Raw genomic sequence first — 21044 nt, forward strand, 5'->3', positions numbered from 1 at the left:
CTCCAGATGTTTTAGCCTCCAACTCCCATGATCCCTAGCTAACAGGACCAGTGGCCGGGGATGATGGGAATTGTAGTCCAAAACATCTGGAGGGCCGAAGGTTGCCTATGCCTGGTCTCCCTTTTTCTTTTCCTGCTCAATAGCCTCTGTAGAGTCTGAAGTTGGTGGCCTTGCGGGAGATATGGGCAGTTTCCAGTTCTGTGACCTCACAAATCCTGTACTGAGATGACATGCACAAGACGGGTAGAGCCACCCTTTTATGAAAAGTCCATTTTTTGTAAGGTTCTTGCTCAACAGCCTTAATAGAAGTATCGAAGGGGGAGGTGTTAAAAGGCTATTAAGCAAAGGTCTTTTCTTATTCTTCAAGACGCCTGTGCCTCTTGAGACTCCCATCAGTGACACCTGAGCTCAGCATCACATACACTCCAACAAAAGCACAAAAACAAATGCCAAGTTCACTAACATTACAATCTCTTTTAATTGTATAAATACCTCCTCTGCCAGCTATTAATATAGCAAACTCTAATTTAGTCCATGTGCTCAAAATTCCTTGAGATTCCTCATTTCTTGCTGGCAGGTCTTTTTTTAAAGAACAGAGACCTCGGAATTATCCTGCAAGCAGTTTATTATAAACTTCCTAGGAATTACTGCCCTTGCAGTGTTTCCCTGGGAGATTTCATGATCTGGACTTTGGAGCAAGGTTTTCAAATAAGACTTCTGCAGCTAAAAGCGTACGCGGATGACTTAATGTTATCTTTGGAAAATCCGCAAAAAAGTGTTGGCAAGGTTTTGGAGATGTTAGAAGAATTCGGCAAGCTATCTGATTTCAAATTAAATAAATTAAAGACAAAAATGTTAACCAAGAATATGAGAAAAGAGGAAACTGAAAAACTGGAAATGCAGTACGGAATTAAGGTGGTAAAAATAACAAAGTATCTGGGAATTAGTTTAACTACAAAAAACATAAATTTAATTCAGGATAACTATCTTACAACATGGAAGGAGATCAAGAAAGACCAAGATACATGGAATAGAGTAAAGCTCTCGTGGAGGGGAAGAATGGCGGCGATAAAAATGAACGTACTTCCAAGAATGTTATTCCTGTTTCAAAACATCCCAGTGATTAGAGGACCCAAAATATTTACAGATTGGCAAAGAACCTGTGATGGCCTGGGATTCCGATTCTGAGAGTGAACCGGAGGAATCCCAGCCGGCACAGGAGTCCCCGCCTCCAGGGCCGGCTGAACTGGGGCAAGGCCTAGATTCTGAGGAGCCTGCACCTGTGCTGGATCCTCAGGAGCAGGCACCAGGTGAAACCATTCTGGCCCCAGAGGTGCTTGAGGACTCAGTGTCTACAGGTGAGCCTTCCCCGGGGCCCAGTAACCCTTCGGCCTCTCCTGAACTGCAGAGGCTTAGGGCAGAGAGGCGAAGGGAACTGGTTTCTCCCAGGAGGAGTGCTCGCCTTAAGGCCAGGAGAGGCGGGGCTCCTGGGGGCCGGGACCGCCCCTGGCCTTAGAAGAAGATAAAGGTCAGTCAGCCCGGTCCCAGGTTGCGGGAGCAACGTCGTTGTGGAGTACTTGTTCTGACCTGGACCTAGATCTGCATTTCCAGTGTTCCTGTTCCTTGCCCGGCTTCCTGCTTCTGACCTTCCAGCATTCCTGTTCCCGCCCGGCTCCCTGTTTCGGACCTTCCAGTGTTCCTGTTTCCTGCCCAGCTTCCTGCCTCTGATCTTCAAGTGTTCCTGACCCCGCCCGGCTCCCTGTTTTGGACCTCGCATCTCATCTTGTGAACTTCTACCCGGCTAGTGACTTAGGTCTGAACTTTGGCTACGGTATTAGTACCTCCCCCCCCGGGACCAGCACAGAACCCTTTCGAAATTTATATGGCAGGGTAAAAGACCAAGAATCAGATTCAAACTCCTTACAGATTTGAAAGAAAGAGGGGGATTCTCGGTACCTAATTTGAAGTTATATTTCGAGGCTGCTAGTCTTTGCTGGATAAAAGATTGGATTACTTTAGAAAATACCGATTTGTTGGACCTAGAGGGGTTCGACAATAGGTTCGGCTGGCATGCCTATTTATGGCAAAATAAAGAGAAGGTACATAAAGGATTTTCAAATCACATTATAAGAGGGCCCCTATACGAAGTGTGGGAGAGGAATAAAAAACTCCTAGAATGGAAAACACCCTGGTGGTTATCACCAACTGACATTCTAATAATTAAAAAAGTAAATATGGAGGGAGAAAGGCTAACCTATGAAGACCTACTGATAAGATCAGAAAGTGGATGGAAGTTGAGAACTTATGAGGAGTTGAAAGATAAACTAACTGGCTGGCTACAATTCCATCAAATAAATGCAGTATGGATAGAAGATAAAAAAGTAGGGATGAATGAAAAGAAATCCAAGTTTCAAATAGAGATAATCGAAGGCAAATCTAAATTACTATCTAAAATGTACAATATATTATTAGAGTGGGATACCAAAGATGAAGAAATAAAGGAGGTAATGACAAGATGGGCAATGGATCTGGGATACAATATAGAGTATGACAAGTGGTCGAAATTATGGACTAGTGGAATGAAATTTACGGCATGTGTAACACTCAGGGAAAATTTAGAAAAGATGATGTATAGGTGGTACATTACACCAGCAAAACTAGGGAAAATGTATAAAACGAATAAGAGTTGCTGGAAGTGTAAAATTAAAGAGGGTAATTTTTTTCATATGTGGTAGACATGCGATGAAATGAAGAAATATTGGGAACAGATTTACAATGAGTTAAAAAAAATATTTAAGTATACATTTCCCAAAAGACCAGAGGCATTCCTACTAGGAATAATTGGGGACGAAATCAAAAAAGAAGATAAGACACTATTTCAGTATGCTACAACTGCCGCCAGATTATTAATTGCCCAAAATTGGAAAAACCAGAATATCCCATCAATTAGAGACTGGCAAACAAAATTATTTGAATTCATTGAACTCGCAAAAATGACGCAAAAAATTAGAAACCAAAAAAATACAAAGTTTATTAATGATTGGAACAAATTTATGATATACATTGAAGGGAATTACAGAAACTTAAAAATTATAGCAGGTTTGATATAAATCTTATGATGTGCAAATCATTAACAATTACTAGCTGCAGAAAGACAAATTATGTACATTAAGAAGCCTGAAAGCGGGAGGGATGGAAGTCAATAGGGCGTAGAAGAATGATGTAAATTCTTAAAGCTATATAGAGACAAGTGTGAAGACATGGAACTGTAATGGTGAACGGATAATATTTTTAAGTTTGTTAAGACATTAGTTATTCAACTTTTTCCTTTTTTCTCTGGCTCATGCAGCACTCTCAGCAGCGCCCCATCTGAGAATATAAAGGAGCAAAATATGTGTTATGGCTGCATCTGGCTTCCCTCCTCCCTTAGATATTTATTCAGGTTTTATTTTAAAAATTATTATCTTTTTCTCCCGGTTTTCCTGCAAAGAACTCCGTGATGATTTAGCCTCATAATCCCCACCCCTTTGCCCCCCAGTGAAGGAAATCAGGCTGAGAGACTGACTTCCCATAGTGAGGTTCACAGCTTTTTAAATCTGGGCCTTTCCACCATCGAAAACATCTCTCTAGTCACACACATGGACCGACACACTCCTTATGCGCTGCCAGAGCAGGGCCACAGGGAGTTAGTGCAGAGCCCTGGAGAGATGCTCTGGACCAGTGTTTCCCAACTGGTGTTCCGGGGCACACTAGTGTGCCGCGAGACGTTGCCTGGTGTGCCGCGAGATGTTGCCTGGAGGGAGGCGGGCGAGTCGGGCGGCGAGAGGCAGGGCGGCGGCGAGGAGAGGCCGCCCAGCGCGGGGCTCTCGCCATCTGCCTGCCTGGCTGCCTGCGTGGCACTGACATCATGGGGCTGTAACGTGCCCCACATAGGCACACGCGGGGCGGCGAGCGAGCTCCCTCCCACATCCCATCGCCGCTCGCTTCGGCCAGCCTACTGGGCTGTTGCAGGCGGAAGGCCTGCGCATGCGCGAGGTTTTCGCGCCTTCGGGATTCCCTTCACGCCTTCCTCCTCCCGGGTCCTTGAGAGCGCGGGAAGCGGCAGCGCGAGACCGGCGTTGAGCCTGGTAGGTATTGCGCTTGCCAAGGCAGTCATTTGGGAAATGAAAACTTGCAAAGCAAGCAACCAGTTCAATCTGAAGTACGTGCATGCTTAATATCCTGTATCTGAAACCTGTTCTGCCCCCTCCCCCAGAATAGTACCAATTCAGATGGCAGATGGGAGAATGACAGTGCTGAATGCTTTCCCATGTAGAACAGTCCCTGCAAATAAAAACCTAGCATATTTGGAAGAGGGATGCTAGCCTAACCATTACCTTCTATGCTGTTACTATTTTTTTATTTTTTTTTACATAAGTAAAAAGTGACCTTTCCCCATCTGGCATGTTGGTGTGCCTCGAGATTTTTTTCATGAAACAAGTGTGCCTTTGCCCAAAAAAGGTTGGGAAACACTGCTCTGGACCACAGCATTTCCCCCAGTACCTGGCACGTGCTGCTTCCACTGCTGGGCCAGCACATGGCCTTGGCCTGAGGCGGCGCATTCTGACAGGGCAGCGCTACATCTTCATCTCCGCAAGCTTTCACCTTCAAGGAAAGACACAAAAGCAAATCTTTACAACAGCCAAGAACTGTTAACGATTGATAAAGCTGCTCCAATGCCGCCCAGTCTCTTACTCCTCTTCCTCCAGATCTTCAATCTCTTCCAGGACGAGCTCTTCTGAAAGGAAAAGAAGAGAAGGCTGCCAGTTAGAGAGGCTTCTTACACACACAGAGAGAGACTTTCTGAACACATCCATGGAAATAGACATTACCTTCTGGGTGACTTTGTTTTCCTTTTCCTTGAGGTGCCAGCGGAGCCTGCAGGGAAACAAAGAGCCACATGGGGTATGATTATCTAAACCTCAGACAGAGAGACCTTTCCTAAGAAATCTGAGGGACAAGAATCAACTACTATATGCTGAAAGGTTTTACCTTTCTGGTCCTTTGGAAATAGGGGTCCGCGGGAGGAGGAGCAGGAGGGGCGGGCGGGGGGCAGGGGGGAGGACTCGGGGAGAGGGCACAGTTTATTTTTTTTTTTGGCCATTTGGGAAAATGCTCTTCGCAGCCTGTGAAGCCTAAAAAGGAAAGAGAAAAATGTGAGAAATGGGGCTCAGGGTTCGTCCTCTCCCGATCTACGTCCCGAAACTGGTTTTTGCATTCATGCCTCTAAGCTCACTCTCACCGCAGAATTCAGTTGCGCATCAAGGTCCCCGGCGCACCCCCCAAGAAGAAGAAGAACACATTGAGACAGAATTTTAGTTTAAAGGTTAATGGGCAGAATTTAGGCCACAACTTTATTGATTACAGCAATGTGAGTGGTGTTGGCTTAGGCCAGTGGTGTCCAAACCTTTTCCAAAGAGGTCCAGATTTGATGAAGTGAAGGATCGACAGATATTGCGAACTTATCATTTGGACTTATACCACCATCTGAAGACGAACAAAAGCTTGGAGCAGTCGGAGGAATAGGTACTTAAAAACAAAATGTCTCTGCAACTTCTTAGTTGGAACTGCAATGGTTTGAACCTTCCCCGAAAAAGACGTCAAGTCTTTCATATTTTGAAGAGAGAACAATTAGATCTAATATGTCTACAAGAAACCCATGTGACCAGAATACATAGAAAATTACTTGTAAATAAGAGACTTGGACAGGAATTTATTTCATCAGATAAAGTTAAGAAAAGAGGTGTGGTGATTTATGCAAAAGAAAAATTGGCCCCAAAAATGATATTTAAAGATGAACAAGGAAGATACCTGGCAATTGAAATACAAGTTCAAGGAGAAAAAATTTTGATAGTTGGAATTTATGCACCAAATGATGGGAAGGCGGAATTCTTCAAGAAGTTGCATGAGACTTTAATGGACTATCTAGATTACAAAGTAGTAATGATGGGAGACATGAATGGTGTGGTCTCCACAAACATGGACAAGGCACAGAGACAAGTAATTTCCAAGGAAGGGAGATTACCAAAGACTTTTTTTTGAAATGACTGAAACTATGGACTTGATTGACATTTGGAGAACAAGGAACCCTCTTGAGAGAGAGGGAACTTTTTTCTCTGAAGCAAAAATGACATGGACAAGAATTGACCAAATTTGGGTAACTAGTAGTATGGCGCCAAGGATAAAAAAAGTAGAAATCTGCCCAAAGACTTGCTCCGACCATAACGCTGTCAAGATGGAGATGAAACTAACATCAACTGGATCCTTTAGATGGAGAATGAATGACACCCTATTCAGAGATGAAGAGATTTACAAGAAGGCCCCAAAAACACTGAAAGATTACTTTGAGATAAATCTGAGAACAGAAGTGGAAAAAAGAATAATTTGGGACGCAAGCAAGGCCGTGATGCGAGGTTTCCTAATACAACAGAACTCCATAAAGAGGAAAAGCAGAATGAGAGGAAAGAAAAAATTGTGGAAAAAATGAAAGAAGGTGAAAAGAAATTGAGGTCTAAACCAAAGTCTCATGAGATTTTGAGAGAAATAAAGCACTACCAGATGCAATATATGGAATTGATGAATCAAGAGATAGAATGGAAAATAAAGCAAATGAGACAAAAGACATTTGAATTAGCAGATAAATGTGGGAAACTTCTGTCATGGCAACTGAAAAAGAGGCAAAAATTGAACACTGTGACAAGTTTAGAAATGGATGGAAAGATTATCCACAAACCAAATGAGATAAGTAATTGTTTTCAAAGTTTCTTCAGGAAATTATATGCACAAGGGCCAGTCAACGAACAGGAAATAGAAGAATTTATTAAGAAATATGGATTACCAAAAATTTCAGAGCAAAGCAAAATGATCTTGAATGAGAAAATAACAGGACAAGAAATAGAGGGTGCCATCCAGAATATGCAACTGGGAAAATCTCCAGGACCAGATGGTTTGACCGCTAGATATTACAAAGCGTTGAAGGAATGGTTAGTACAACCACTGAAGGAAGTTTGTAATGAAATTTTGGAGGGGAAAAAGGCACCTGAATCGTGGAAAGAAGCTTTTATTTCACTTATACCGAAAACTGAGACTGAAAAGAACCAGGTCAAAAACTACCGCCCTATATCACTACTTAATGTGGATCACAAAATTTTTGCAGACATTTTGGCAAAAAGACTGAAGAGAGTGTTGGTAGGGGAGATTCATAAGGACCAAACTGGCTTTCTTCCAGGGAGACATATGTCAGATAATGTGAGGAACATTATAGACATTTTGGAACTGTTAGAAGTGGACATTAATAGGAAGGCTGTTTTAATTTTTGTGGACGCGGAGAAAGCCTTTGATAATATTTGCTGGAGCTTTATGAAGAAGAATCTCCAAGGGATGGGGGTAGGCCAAGGTTTTGAAAACGGTATAGGTGCAATATATTCTAAACAAAAAGCAAAGTTAATTGTAAATAATGTGGTTACGGAAGAAATACCTATAGAAAAAGTTACACGACAGGGATGCCCAATATCCCCTTTACTTTTTATATCAGTCCTGGAGGTTTTGTTAAACATGATCAGAGGGGACCAGTTGGTTAAAGGAGTTCAGGTCGGAGCCAGACATTACAAGTTAAGGGCATTTGCAGATGACCTAGTATTGACCTTGCAACAGCCAGATACTAGTACTAAAAGAGTATTAGAACTAATTGAGATATTTGGTCAAGTAGCAGGATTTAAACTGAACAAACAGAAAACGAAAGTGTTGGAGAAAAATCTAACATTGGCTGAAAAAGAGAAGTTTCAGAGTGAAACAGGTTTAGTGATAACGAAAAAAGTGAAGTACCTGGGGGTAAACTTAACATCTAAGAATGTGAACTTATTCAAGGACAACTATGAAAAATGTTGGACAGAAGTAAAGAAAGATCTAGAAATATGGTCAAGGTTGAGACTTTCCTTGTTAGGCCGAATTGCTGTCATCAAGATGAATGTATTGCCTAGAATGTTGTTTGTATTCCAGACGTTGCAGATTTTGGACAAGATGGACTGTTTCAAGAAGTGGCAGAAAGATATATCTAAATTTGTCTGGCAGGGCAAAAAGCCCAGAATAAAATTTAAGATCTTAACTGATGCAAAAGATAGAGGGGGGTTTGCCCTGCCGGACTTAAGACTCTACTATGAATCGGCAGCTTTTTGCTGGTTGAAACATTGGCTGCTTCTTGAGAATACAGACATTTTGGATCTGGAAGGGTTTGATAATAGATTTGGCTGACATGCATATATATGGCATGACAAGGTAAAATTGCATAAAGGTTTCAAAAACCATATTGTTAGGAAAGCATTATACAATGTTTGGATGCGGTATAAAGATTTATTGGAAAGTAAAACTCCCAGGTGGTTGTCACCAATGGAAGCTAAAGAGGTGAAAAAACTTAATATGGAGTCTAAATGGCCAAAATACTGTGAAATTTTAGAACAAGACGGTGAAAAAGTTAAATTACAGAGTTATGAGAAATTAAAGTCCAAGGTACGAGACTGGTTGCATTACCTTCAGATAAATGAGATATTTAAACAGGACAGGAAAATAGGCTTCCAGATGGAGAGGTCAAAATTAGAAACAGAACTGTTAGAACCCAATACTAAGAACTTGTCTAGAATGTATAATTTGCTGTTGAAATGGAATACACAGGATGAAACGGTGAAATCAGCTATGATTAAATGGGCACAAGATATTGGTCATGACATTATGTTTGCTGACTGGGAACAGTTATGGACCACCGGTGTTAAGTTTACAGCATGTAATGCCTTAAGAGAAAACATAATGAAAATGATTTATAGGTGGTACATGACCCCAGTCAAGCTTGCAAAAATTTACCATTCGCCCAATAATAAATGTTGGAAATGTAATGAGACTGAAGGTACTTTTTATCACCTTTGGTGGACCTGCCCGAAGATTAAAGCCTTTTGGGAAATGATCTATAATGAAATCAAGAAAGTCCTTAAGTGGACTTTTCCTAAGAAACCTGAGGCTTTTCTCTTGGGCATGGTTGGCCAATTGGTGTCAAGGAAGGATAGGACGTTTTTCATGTATGCTACTACAGCAGCAAGAATTCTTCTGGCAAAGTATTGGAAGGCACAAGAACTACCCACTCTGGAAGAATGGCAGACGAAGGTGATTGACTATATGGGACTGGCAGAGATGACCGGCAGAATCCGTGACCAGGGGAAAGAGACAGTGGAAGAAGACTGGAAGAAATTTAAAATATATCTTAAAAATTGTTGTAAAATTGAGGAGTGTTAAGATGTTAAGGAACTAAGAAATAGAGAATTGCAGCTGTAATCAATAAGTTAAAGAAAAAAGACTCTAATGAATGTGAATTAATTAAATAATTAGTTAATTGGAGGAGTTGCTGAAGAAATGTAAAACAAGGATGCAGAAAAAGGGAGGTATGGGGAAGTCAGGGAAGTAAGGTGTATGAAAATAAGATTATGAAATTATACATGTTTATATGTTTGTATGTTTTTGTTGTGTGCATTGTTTGTTTTTATTATGTGTTTGGAAAATCAATAAAAATTTATTTAAAAAAAAAACAGATTTGATGAAGTGAAAGGCTGACCAAAGGGCCAACCAAAGACGTTGTTGAGCTTTTTTCAGGGTTTAAGTTGTTGAGGTTTTTTTAAAGGATTTTACCCCAGGAAATAAACTGACACAGGGGCCAGATTAGACCAGATAAGGCCCCAGAAACGGACTTTGGGCATGCCTGGCTTAGGCATTGGCAAGAACTCCTGCCTGCCTTGTTGGAAGTCTGGAAGAGTAAGCCACCATCAATGGTTGTTTTTTTTAAATTTATTTAATCATTTTTTTCAATACAAACAGCAATCGCAAAAGACACATGCAACAAAAAACATAATAACACTAATAACACGGTTTGACAATTCAGATTTGGATACACTGATATACCAATGACTACACCTTTTTAACAATATTTTCCCGCCTCTCTCTCCTCCCGCTACTTCCCACCATTATCCGCCTTACTGCTTAAATATTCCTTCCAGATTTCTTCATATTTATCCATTCTTAATTTGCGTCAACATGCAATTCAATCATATGTAGCTAGTCTGCCCATATTATCAATCCATGTGCTCAATGGAATCTTTCTGCGGCTCTTCCAATTCATCAAAACACGTCTTTTTTTGCTTCTAATATAGCACGGTACATCCATATATTTTTTTTGACCCCTTGTAATCTCCCACATTTCCAGAATATAACTTAGAATTAAATTTAATTCCGCTAAATAACAATTTCTTTTTATTACTCTTGCTATAAATATCCTCACCTCACACCAAAATAATCTTATCATTGGGCATTTAATCATCATATGTACTAAGTTCGCATTTTTACTCCCACATCTCCAGCAGTTGTCTGGACTTGTTATTTTCTTCCGGTATAGTTTTGCAGGAGTCCAGTGGACTCCGAATATTATTTTCTGTTGAATAAGTCTTAGTCTTAGATCCATAGAGGCTATTTCTGTTGATTTTATACTTGACTCCCATATGTCATTTGTTCTCTGGAGCCCCAACTCTTCACTCCGTTTTTGTCTATCATATTCTAAATCATATTTCTTCCTGTTGAGTAGGGTTTTATATAGTGCAAGTGTAGAGTTTTTTGTTTTTGCTGCAGAGATTAAATCTTGTAGCAGCATGGGTGTTTCCGATGCTGCTATAGCGTCAGGGCCAAACTGCCTTTCCAACATATGTTTCAATTGGATGTCTTGCCATTGTGTTTCACTGGTTATTCCATACTTTACTTGCAAAGTCTTATATTCCACAAATTTATAATTTTCATCAATTAATTGATTCAATGTCAAAATATCTTTTTTCATCCAATTTTGCCAAATTATTACTTGATTTCCAATTTTAAATTTTGGGTTGGCCCATATTGTTAATTTCTCATGTTGATAGGGGTCATCGTTATTTTTATTTATATTCATCCAAATTTTTATAGGTGCTTTAATAGTCTCCAGGATAATAGGATATTTCATAAAATTGGAGCCGAGTTGAGTCCACCCTACAAGAGGTTCCAAGAAACTATATTCGAGAGTAGCCCAATTGGGATTCCTGCTAGATCTCCAATCGTTAGTCTTACTCAGCAGGTAGGCCTGGTAATGTGGTTCCAGATTTGGGAGACCAAAGCCACCTTCCTTAGTTGGAAGTTGCATTTTATGTAGTGATATTTTCGGTGGCTTTGTACCCCACAGGCACGATCTAAATAGTTGATTTATTTTTTGGAAGTAAAATTTGGGAATATGTATTGGTAATCCTCTAAGAATGTATAAAAGCTTTGGAACAACATTTATTTTGAGGACATTAACCTTTCCCCAAAGGGAGAGGTTTAGAGGTCCCCACCTCTCAATATCAAAAGAAATCTCATTTATAATTTGATTCAAATTTAATTTTACAATTTGGTCTATATCTGATGAAAACAGTATATCCAAGTATTTAATAAAGTCTTTGAACATCCAAAATTGATGGTTTCTATACAATGTAGCCCTTGGCCCAATTGGTAAAATCTCTGATTTTGTCCAATTTATAGAATATTCCGATATTCTGCCAAAGGTTTTTATTTTCTCCGTAATTTTTGGAATTGTATCTTCTGGTTTTGTAATAAATAAAAGGATATCATCCACAAATAATACAATTTTGTAATTATCTTTGTTGTGTTTTACATCCTTGATATGCTCATCCTGAATTATTGCTCTTGTTAATGGTTCCAGGCAGAGATTAAATAATAATGGAGAAAGAGGACATCCTTGTCTCATTCCTCGATTTAAACTAATCAAATTCAAAATTATTCCATTTGTAACAATCCGAGACGTTGGGTTTTTATAACTCATTTTAATCCAATTACAGTATTCTATAGGTAAACCAAATTTACGTAACACAAACCCTATGAATTCTTTATATATTCTGTCAAAAGCCTTTTCTGCATCTAATGACAATATCATAAACTCCTCTTCATCTTTGTTTAAGTTTATCAAATCTATTGTTAATCTGATATCACAGTATTTTAATATTCTTTTGGAAGCCACCCAGAGTGGCTGGGGTAGCCGAGGCAGATGGGTGGGGTATAAATAATAAATTATTATTATTATTATTATTATTATTATTATTATTATTATTATTATTATTATTATTATCTGTAGCTTGTCTTGTTTTTATAAAACCTGTTTGATTATTAGGTATCAAGTCTTGAATAACTTTTTGTAATTTTGCCGCCAATATTACATTCAAAATCTTTGCATCCACATTCATTAATGATATTGGTCTATACTTTGCACATTTAGTAGGGTCTTTGCTAGGTTTTGGTATAATCATTATTAAAGCTTCATTGAATGTTGTAGCAGATATACCTTTATGAGCTATTTCCTTATAGACTTCTAGAAGTCTGGGGACTAGTAGATTTTTGAATATTTTATACCATTCCATAGGAAAACCGTCTGGTCCAGGTGATTTCCCATTCTCCATTGTTTCTATACCATTCTCAATATCTAATATATTTAGGGGTGCTGATAGCATATCTTTTTTATCTTCTTCAATAGTTGGTATTTTGATATCTTGAAAGAAGTTCTCCATCTCATCCTCTGATATATTTTCTGGCCCTTCATATAATTTTTTGTAGAATTAAAAAAAAATCTTTATTGATATCTATTAATGAGGTCGCTGCAATGTTATTTTCATTTCTTATTAAGGGTATTATTTGGTTCGCTTTCTTTTGTTTTAGACGATTAGCTAGAATTTTTGTCGGTCTTTCACCCTGTTCCCAATATATTTGTCTTAGACTTAGTAGGCTGAACTCAGTTTTTTGAGCTAGTATATTATTCAGTTCTAATGTTCGTTGTATTCTTTCATATGTAGCATTAGATGGGTTATTTGACATATCGCCCCATAGTGTTTTTAAATAAGTTTTTAGATTGTTTTCTTTTAATCTTTGCAGCTTGGCTTTGTTGGCAGAGAAGGAGATTATCTTCCCTCTGATGTAAGCTTTATATCCTTCCTATTCCACCAGTCTTGACGTTGAAGATTTGTAGTTATTTTTAAAATATATTTGTGTTTCTTGGGTTATATATTGAATGAAGTTTTTTTTTTCCATTTAAGAATGATATATTAAAAAAATCCACTAAATTCCACTGTATCATATAATTATTGTCTCTCTAACCTTTGTCCTTTTTTTCCTGGCTACTGATATGGTATCCATCTGTGGATCTAAAATTTCACTAAAGTCTCCACCCATTATCAACTGCTGATACCATAGGAAACTTAATCTCTTAAAGCAATTGTGAATAAACTTATGGTCATCAGTGTTTGGGGCATAGACATTTACTGTTGCTATTTCTGTTCCTTCTGTTTTAATTACAATTATTAAGCATCGACCATCTTCCTCTCTTATTATATCTTGTATTTCATAAGGCCAGCCTTTCCTAAACAAAATTGTAACTTCCCTCCACGACCTTCCTCCAGTCCATAAATCATTAAATAGGTTTTAATCACCTTTATTTTATGCTTCTCCTTGCATTCTTGCTGTGGAGCTTCTCAGCGTGTCTGGAGCTCCATCAATGGTGACCAACTGAAACTCACCCCGGGGTTCCCGCTGGGTCCTGGCATGGCCCTAGCCTCCCTGCAAGCAGACTTTGGACGAGATCCGGACCCGCGGATTCCTTTACCGGAATCCCCTTGTACCTGGAGGGGCAGGTGATGGCCGCACCTCCCCTCCCCCACATTTCACTAAGCCAGTGCCTAACCGCCAAACCTTACAAAGATGTGACAATTGCTAAGAGGTAGGCAAAAACCAAGAGGCCAGTACCAATTTGCCAAATGGAAAAAATTCCTACTCAGCCCGTTCCAAAACAGGCGACCAACCGAAGTCCAGAGCAAGGCCAGAGCACACACCTAAATCGAGGGCAGGTGTTTGGTGGCGCAAACCCAGGCAAACCCCCCCAACGCCGCACCACTGCCTTTTAAAGGCCCCCCTCGATCACAGCACCACTCCCAAGGGAGGGGGGCTGCACCTGTGGCCTGTGCGCAACGCGGACCCTCAATGAAGAGGATCCGATATGCTGAAAGAAATCCTACTTACATGCTCTCTCTACTCTCACAAGCACAGAATGATCCAAGCATAGGAGATCCCAGGCCTTCTAGAGCTCTGGCAACCAATGAACCAGCAGAGGGAGATGTCACAATGAACCTCACGCGATGCAGCACCCCTGGGCCCTCAGAAAACCAGCAGCCACAAGTCCTGCTCCTCTTAAGGGACGCAACTAAGTTTTCACATATGGTTTTCTTCCATGTTCCACTTTTTATAAATATGCAAAATGTGCCTATTCCTTTGGATTCCAGCTGAAGCTGTTCCTGCACCTTCGGAGCACTAGCTATCTCCTATACCTGTCCCATACCACCCAACATTTCTCCCATGCAAATAGGAATGTCTTATTCCATTATTATTATTATTATTATTATTATTATTATTATTATTATTATTCTGACTGGGTTGTCCCAGCCACGCTGGGCAGTTTCCAACATATACAAAAACACAATAAAACATTAAATGTTAAACACACCACTTCAGTATCATGTCCCAATGCTCTAAGGTACAGCTTTTCAGACCGGCGAGAGCCGATGCATCTGCATAGGTGCAAGGGCCCAGCCAGCAGGGAATCAAACACATGAATATTCCCTGTGTTAGACGGTAAGGGTTGCAAATATGTGCACCAGGAAGGGGCATAGTGTTCATCAGCCACGACACCCACATTCCTGCAGTTCACCTGAACTGGGCAGGGGGGAGTGAGGTTAGGGCTGTGCAGACACACAGGTGGAGCCAATCCAGCTCTTCCACCTGTGTCCACACACAGCCCCAATCTCACCGCTGCCTTATCCAGGTAAGCTGAGGCAGCGCCTGTATTGGGGGTGCAGCTCTGCCCCATGGCACCAACCACGACTGATCAGGGCAGACATTTATTTCAACACTAGCATGGTAATTTGGGCTTCTTGTGAGACTTCTGGAATTGAATGAAAGGGAGAAAAATAAAAGTAGGCATTCCCTATTTGTTTTCTACTACACAGCTATGGTGTTGCTAAAACGATCCCAGGCTCCTGTCTTCAAAGCTGAATTTTAATTTTCTCCTTAGGCAAGCCAGAAGAGGTAAGTATGAATTATATTTATCCGTAGAAGCCATTATGATGATAGCAAAATATTATTGCTTTCTTTAACACATTATATAGATTGGAAGTCCATAAAAGTTCATACAAAATACTACTCCAAAATCTCGCAAATCCCCTAGACGCAATCAAAAATCAATGGGAGAATGACATAGGCTATGAGATAAACCCCACTCAATGGACCAGAATGTGGTCTAAACCCCCCTTTAAATCCATATCAACGAAAAGAAAAGAACTCACACTGAAACTCACCTACAGGTGGTACCTAACACCAAGGAATCTAGTGCTAATACACCCAGGAACCTCACCAAAATGCTGGAGAGGGTGCACCTCCACAGGCACATACTTCCACATGTGGTGGGAGTGTCCCAAAATCCAACTATTCTGGACAACAGCCATACAAGAAATTTGTAAAATAACTAAGCAAGTAATAGACACCACCCCAGAATTGGCCCTACTAAACATCTTCCAAGACAACAATGCCCATTTACACCACAAAGAACTCATAACCCACCTGCTCTCAGCAGCCAGAAACATCATAACCAGACACTGGAGAGACCAGTCAGGAGTAAGCATGGGCCAATGGTACCAAATAGTATGGGAAACAGCCCTACTAGAAAAATTAACTAATAAACTGAAACTGACACGGGGACAAACAGAAGAAGATGCCTTCACCCCGGTATGGCTCCCCTTTATCACACACACAGCCCAACAGGACAATGACAATAATCCACCAACAGCATACAAATCAATATGGCTAACCTGATCCAAAACACCCACCCACCTCACTCACACACGAAAACAAAGATCACCACAGCCAATCACAAGCAAACAATCACACCCTAGGCCAACCCCAACCTCTCTCACCACCAAAGGAACACAAGTGAACAACACAAGCACGCTGACACCAAACTCTACATACATTAAACATAATAGAAACACCGCCACCCAATCCCACCCTTATCCATCTTCCCTCTCTCCACCCCCCTTTCTCTTTTCTCTCCTTTTTTTATTTTTATTTTTATTTTCTTCTCCCCCTAATGCCTCAACAAATGAAACGGATTTGTAAAAATGTTACATGGGGAAAAATATATATGAGGCACTACACTTCTGTAAAACAAGAAAATCCTTAATAAAATATTTAAAAAGAAAAAAAAAGAAAGAAAATGAATATTGGGGATTGCTTTCTTGAAAGCATCACCACACCCAAGACGATGTGTCAGGCTCCTGGCATGGGCGTAGCCAAGCGGGGGGGGGGAGCTGCCCCCTCTAAATCAAATAAATCAATAAAAATACTTAACTAACTGACCAATTGCATCACAGATAACTCAACTCTGCCCTTAGCCTCCAAAATAAAGCCTGCCCCACAATAAATGCTGTTTGCACCTATGGCTCCTGGTATCAGTTTTCCAAATCCGGGATGGTGCTTTCAAGGATGCAATTTCAGCCCCATTTATTCTGATCCTTATGAAGAACTGCTCCCTTTCCCTCTTAACAAATAAATTGCCAGATGGGCCAGCCATATATTCCTGCCTTGCAGGGGGTAGGACTAGATGATCCTCAGGGTCCCTTCCAACTCTACAATTCTGTGATTCTTATGTTCTCAAGCTCCCCTGGTGCCAGTCAGGTGTGGCCACTCAGTTTCCTCAAGTACTTGAGGAATGGCAGCCTGTCATAAGAGGATGACGGCTGATGGACAGCAACAAGCCTCTCCTGTCTGCTGGGATTGCCAGGCGGCATATGCTGTGCCAGTTCAAAATCTGCCTGTTCCTTATAGGTACAGCCATCTAATTCCAGTTTGCAAAAGGGAGTTTCTACCCCAAGTATCTGCCAGGGTCTGGAAAGGTGAACCTCGCTCAGAGCAGCCAAGGCTGCATCACTTGGGAAGATAATACTCTTTAGTATTTCGTATCCATCTCTTCATAAACAACACAACAGGGTGTCCTTTCAACCAACTTGAGATGCTAGAGGGGAGCTAAGTTTCAACCATTTATTTTATACACCTTTGATTTTCACAAATTTAAGCAGGCGTGTTAAGTCTAAGAGCTCAATTCTCAATAGCCTTTCCTAACTCAAAAAGCTGGCATGCTTTTTCCACGGCAGAAGTTTGGTGTGTCAAAAGTGTCAGAGCCTCCCTTACTCCGATTCTGCATCTTTTTATAGGAGCCCTGAAAAGGAATCGTGCCTCTGAGGGCACCACACCTTCAGCAGTGCTTGGGAGAAGAAAGAGGGAAGGCCAGGTCTCCTCCTTCCACCATTGAGATATATAAGAGAAAGAGAGCTCTGTACAAGTGCACAATTCCGGTTCTGATCAGAAACTTCCACATGCAGGTTAAGAAGTGGGAGGAAACATGGCGGGGAAATGTCCCTAAATCAGGGCAGGTTGACAGACGCTTTCTGCACTGCTCTACCTTGCACTTTTGACTATGATGACATACCGAGGGACGTTCAGTGCAGGATCCTGCTTCCGCTCTGGTTGCTTGAATAGAAATGGGGAGACTTTTTTAAAAAATGATTTTCTATGTTTCCCTCCCTGCTGCCTAAGGGTTTTTTTCAGGCTAGAAGGAGAAAGATTATCCCACCCCAGGCTAGGTGGGGATCATTTTAATTTTTTAGGACAGAAAGGGAGGTGTGTGAAAAGGGAAGCGCGTGCATAGGCTGCATGAACACTGTATTTTGAAAGCACGCGGGCAGCAGCCCAGTCTTGGCCGCAAAGAATTCTGGGCATTGTAGTTTCCCCCTGGCAGAACTCCCATTCCCAGCCACGGACTCCGCCCCTTGGTCCCCGCTCCTCTCTTCGGAGGAAGGGGAGCCGGAGGGGCCCCGGGAGGCGGGCAGGGCTGCAGCAGGGGCGGCACGGAGGCGAGAGACCAGGGACAGGACCCCCCAGAAGGTGGCTGGGGGTTCCCTTGGGCTCCCCCCAGGGGGTGGGGTCTGTTCTGCTGCTAACGGCCCCCCAACGGCTGGATCCTTCCCTTTGCCTCTCGCCCTCCCTCCTCCAGCGCTGCCTGGGGGGGGGGCAGGGGGGTTTCACTCCTCTAGCAAGGGGGGAGAGGCACCATGCTTGCCCCCCCCTGGTCCTGCGCTGGGGGGATGGAGGGGCTGCTTTCCTGGCAGAGAGCCCCCGGTCCAGCCCCTGGGGTTGAGGGCGGGGGGCCATCGCTGCTGGGAAGTGTCGTGCTTTGACTCGTTCTTCCAGGGGCGCCTCCCTTGGCCAGGACTCCTGCTATCAGCATCCCCACCCCAGAGACCATGGACGAGACACTCCAGAAGAGGCACCCCCAAATTCGGCCCTCCAGCTGTTTTGGGACTACAACTCCCATCATCCCTACCTAACAGGACCAGTGTTCAGGGATGATGGGAATCGCAGTCAAAAACATCTGGAGGGCTGAGTTTGGGGATGCCTGCTCAAGAAGGTGGTTCGGGGTCCCCTTGGCCTCCCCCCCTCTTCCGAGGCCAGGGGGTGGGGTCTGCTCTGCTGCTAACGGTCCCCCTCCCCAATGGCTGGATCCTTCCCTTTACATCTCTCCCTCCCTCCTCCAGCTCTGCTTGGGCGGGGGGGGGGTCTTCACTCCTTCAGGCAAGGGCGGAGAGGCACAATGCTTGCACCCCCTGGTCCTGCGCTGTTGGGGGGGGGGCAATCTGGCTCTGTGGATGGAGTGTCTGCTTTCTGTGCAGAGAGCCTCAGGTTCAGCACCTGGGAGTTAGAGTGGGCCAAGCTCCTGTCTAAATCCCTGGAAAGCTATCGCTGCTGGGAAGTGTAGTGGTTTGACTCGGGATAAGGCAGCTAGTAGGAAAGGGGCAGAACCAGGTGCTATTAGTCAATTAGCAAAGTATTTTTATTTATTTACTTTATTTAGGGAGGCAGCTACCCCCCTGCTTATTTCTTATTTCTTCACTGTGCCTTATAAGATTAGTTACTATCTACATATCTGTAGATTCATATAATCCATATTTATCATGGCCAGTTTATAACCATAAGGCTAAAATAGAAGGGGGGGACCCCAATAAGAGGCTGGGATAGTATGAATGACCACTGGCTGAAAACTGATTTCCCGAGGGTGAAATCCTAAACTGCACTTACCCGGGAGTAAGAGCCACTGCATTCAGCAGGACTTGCTTCTGAGTATATAGAATTGTGCTGGATGCTACTGCAATATTAGTGGTAGAATTATTCTGAGATTATTCTCATCGTTTTACCTGGCATTCTTACATGTAATTACTTCTCCGTCCATTTACTTGGGAGTAAGCCCCATGGAATTCACAAGGACTTAGTTCTGAGTAGACATCATTAAGTTTATACTGTTAGTCACTTCTTTGCATTAAATAGTCCATAACTGGCGAGACACTTAAATCAAAAGCCACCCCTCTGTTGGTATGAATCCACAATCCTATACCCACTTATTTGGGAGTAACCCTCATTGAAGTCAACAGGGCTTACTTCTGAGTAGACATGCATAGGATTGTGCTGTAAATATGCCACACTTTCATGTCTTCCTTGTTCTTTCTTCCTCCTGCCATCTTCTTCCAGATCAGCCACTAAGGGGGCGGAAAGCACATATTATGCACAAATCTTTTTTGAAAAAAATCTGAAATTACTGGGTAAAACACAGTATGAAAGTTAAGAATGACATACCAATAGATCCATTTTCAGAGAAAACAGGGCAATTTTCATTTCACTCATTAAGCATGTGAGCACACAAACTTTCCTGTAGGAAACCAAATTCGAGCTAACGGTAAGTGCAATCTCAAGATGCAGAGAAAATATACAGTAGAACTGTTTGGGGGACTTTCTTATATACCCTGAACATATTCTTGGAAATGGACATTACCTTCATGTTTTCTTTGGTCTTTCTTCCTCCAGTCTCCTCCTGCTCTTCCTCGAGGTCTTCGATGATCAGATCATCTGAAAGGAAAAGAAGAGAAGGCTGGCAGTTGGAGAGACTTTCTTATATACACTGAACATATCCTTGGAAATAGACATTACCTTCAGGTGGACTTTCCTTCTCTTTTGCCTGGAGCCTACAGCGAAACAAAGAGCCACACGGGATATGATGATCTACAGCTCAAAATAGGCCTCAGACAGAGACCTTTCCTAAGAAATCTCAGGGACTGGAATCAACTTCTATAGGCTGAAAGGTTTTACCTTCGAAGTCCTTTCGAAAAGGGGCCTGCAGGGGCGGGCAGAGGGGCTGGCGGGGGGGAGGACTCGGAGAGAGGGCACACTTTATTTTTTCTTGCCATTCGCGAAATCGCTCTTCGCAGTCTTCCAAGCCTAAAAAGGAAAGAGAAATGGGGCTTACAGTTAGTACTCTCTCATGCCTCTAAGCTCAAGAGCAATTCACTATCATCACAGAATGCAGATGCTGAGAGAAATCCTACTTACATGTCTATCTTCTTCCTGGAAGAAACACGAAATGATCCAACCATAGGAGTTCACCAGGCCTTTTTGCACTCTGGTGACCAGTGAGCCAGCAGAGGGAGGTGTCACAATGGGGCTGCCCCTTGAAAATAGGGACACTTGGCAGGTGTCCTGAGGTGCCCAGATGGGAGACCACCAGGGAACCCATGATATGGTGCTTAGAATGATACAGGCAGAAGTATTACTTAAATAAATACATCTCTAGACACACTGTCCTTTTTGTCTTTTCTCATGCCTCCTGCTCATGAAAGTGCACCTTCGGGCCTGAGCCTCCTAAATAGCTCTACTTGGGAGTAAATTATTCTGCCCCAGTGGAAATTGGTTCCAAGTGAGCATCCTTGGGGTTGTGGTATGAGGAACAGGACACTGCTGTCAAGAAAGGGGAGAGCTGG

General features: G+C 42.1%; 2 protein-coding genes and 1 long non-coding RNA gene across 21 annotated transcripts in view; 2 read left to right on the plus strand and 1 right to left on the minus strand.

Moving 5' to 3' along the window:
- LOC310703188 (uncharacterized protein) overlaps positions 1–20242 on the minus strand; it is a 61946-nt gene extending 41704 nt beyond the window's left edge. For 3 of the 10 annotated variants that reach the window (XR_014523964.1, XR_014523969.1, XR_014523970.1), the window contains exons 1-2: positions 19672–19769; positions 4543–5174 (exon numbers count right to left, since the gene is read on the minus strand). Coding sequence is in view for 1 of the 10 variants with exons in the window: in XM_083495347.1 (XP_083351473.1) it covers positions 4735–4777; positions 4872–4917; positions 19672–19769; positions 20063–20068 (193 nt within the window). In the remaining 9 variants the exon portion in view is untranslated. Of the gene's footprint in view, positions 1–733; positions 1161–1867; positions 3370–4542; positions 5175–19671; positions 20137–20217 lie in introns of those variants that run through there. The other 7 variants (XR_014523960.1, XR_014523961.1, XM_083495347.1 and 4 more) reach the window with 6 other exon arrangements.
- LOC310703179 (uncharacterized protein) overlaps positions 1–21044 on the plus strand; it is a 52669-nt gene that overhangs the window by 19707 nt on the left and 11918 nt on the right. For 2 of the 10 annotated variants that reach the window (XR_014523954.1, XR_014523956.1), the window contains one exon: positions 9119–9608. The exons of the other annotated variants lie outside the window; for them this stretch is intronic. The gene's annotated coding sequence lies outside the window, so the exon portion shown is untranslated. Of the gene's footprint in view, positions 1–9118; positions 9609–21044 lie in introns of those variants that run through there. 10 annotated transcript variants of the gene reach the window in all.
- Positions 19828–20860, plus strand: LOC310703212. Its single transcript, XR_014523998.1, has 2 exons — positions 19828–19966; positions 20095–20860. It is a non-coding gene; the product is annotated as an uncharacterized lncRNA (long non-coding RNA).

This window comes from Podarcis liolepis (genome assembly GCF_965112155.1).
Source record: "Podarcis liolepis genome assembly, chromosome: 3".
NCBI lineage: Eukaryota > Metazoa > Chordata > Lepidosauria > Squamata > Lacertidae > Podarcis > Podarcis liolepis.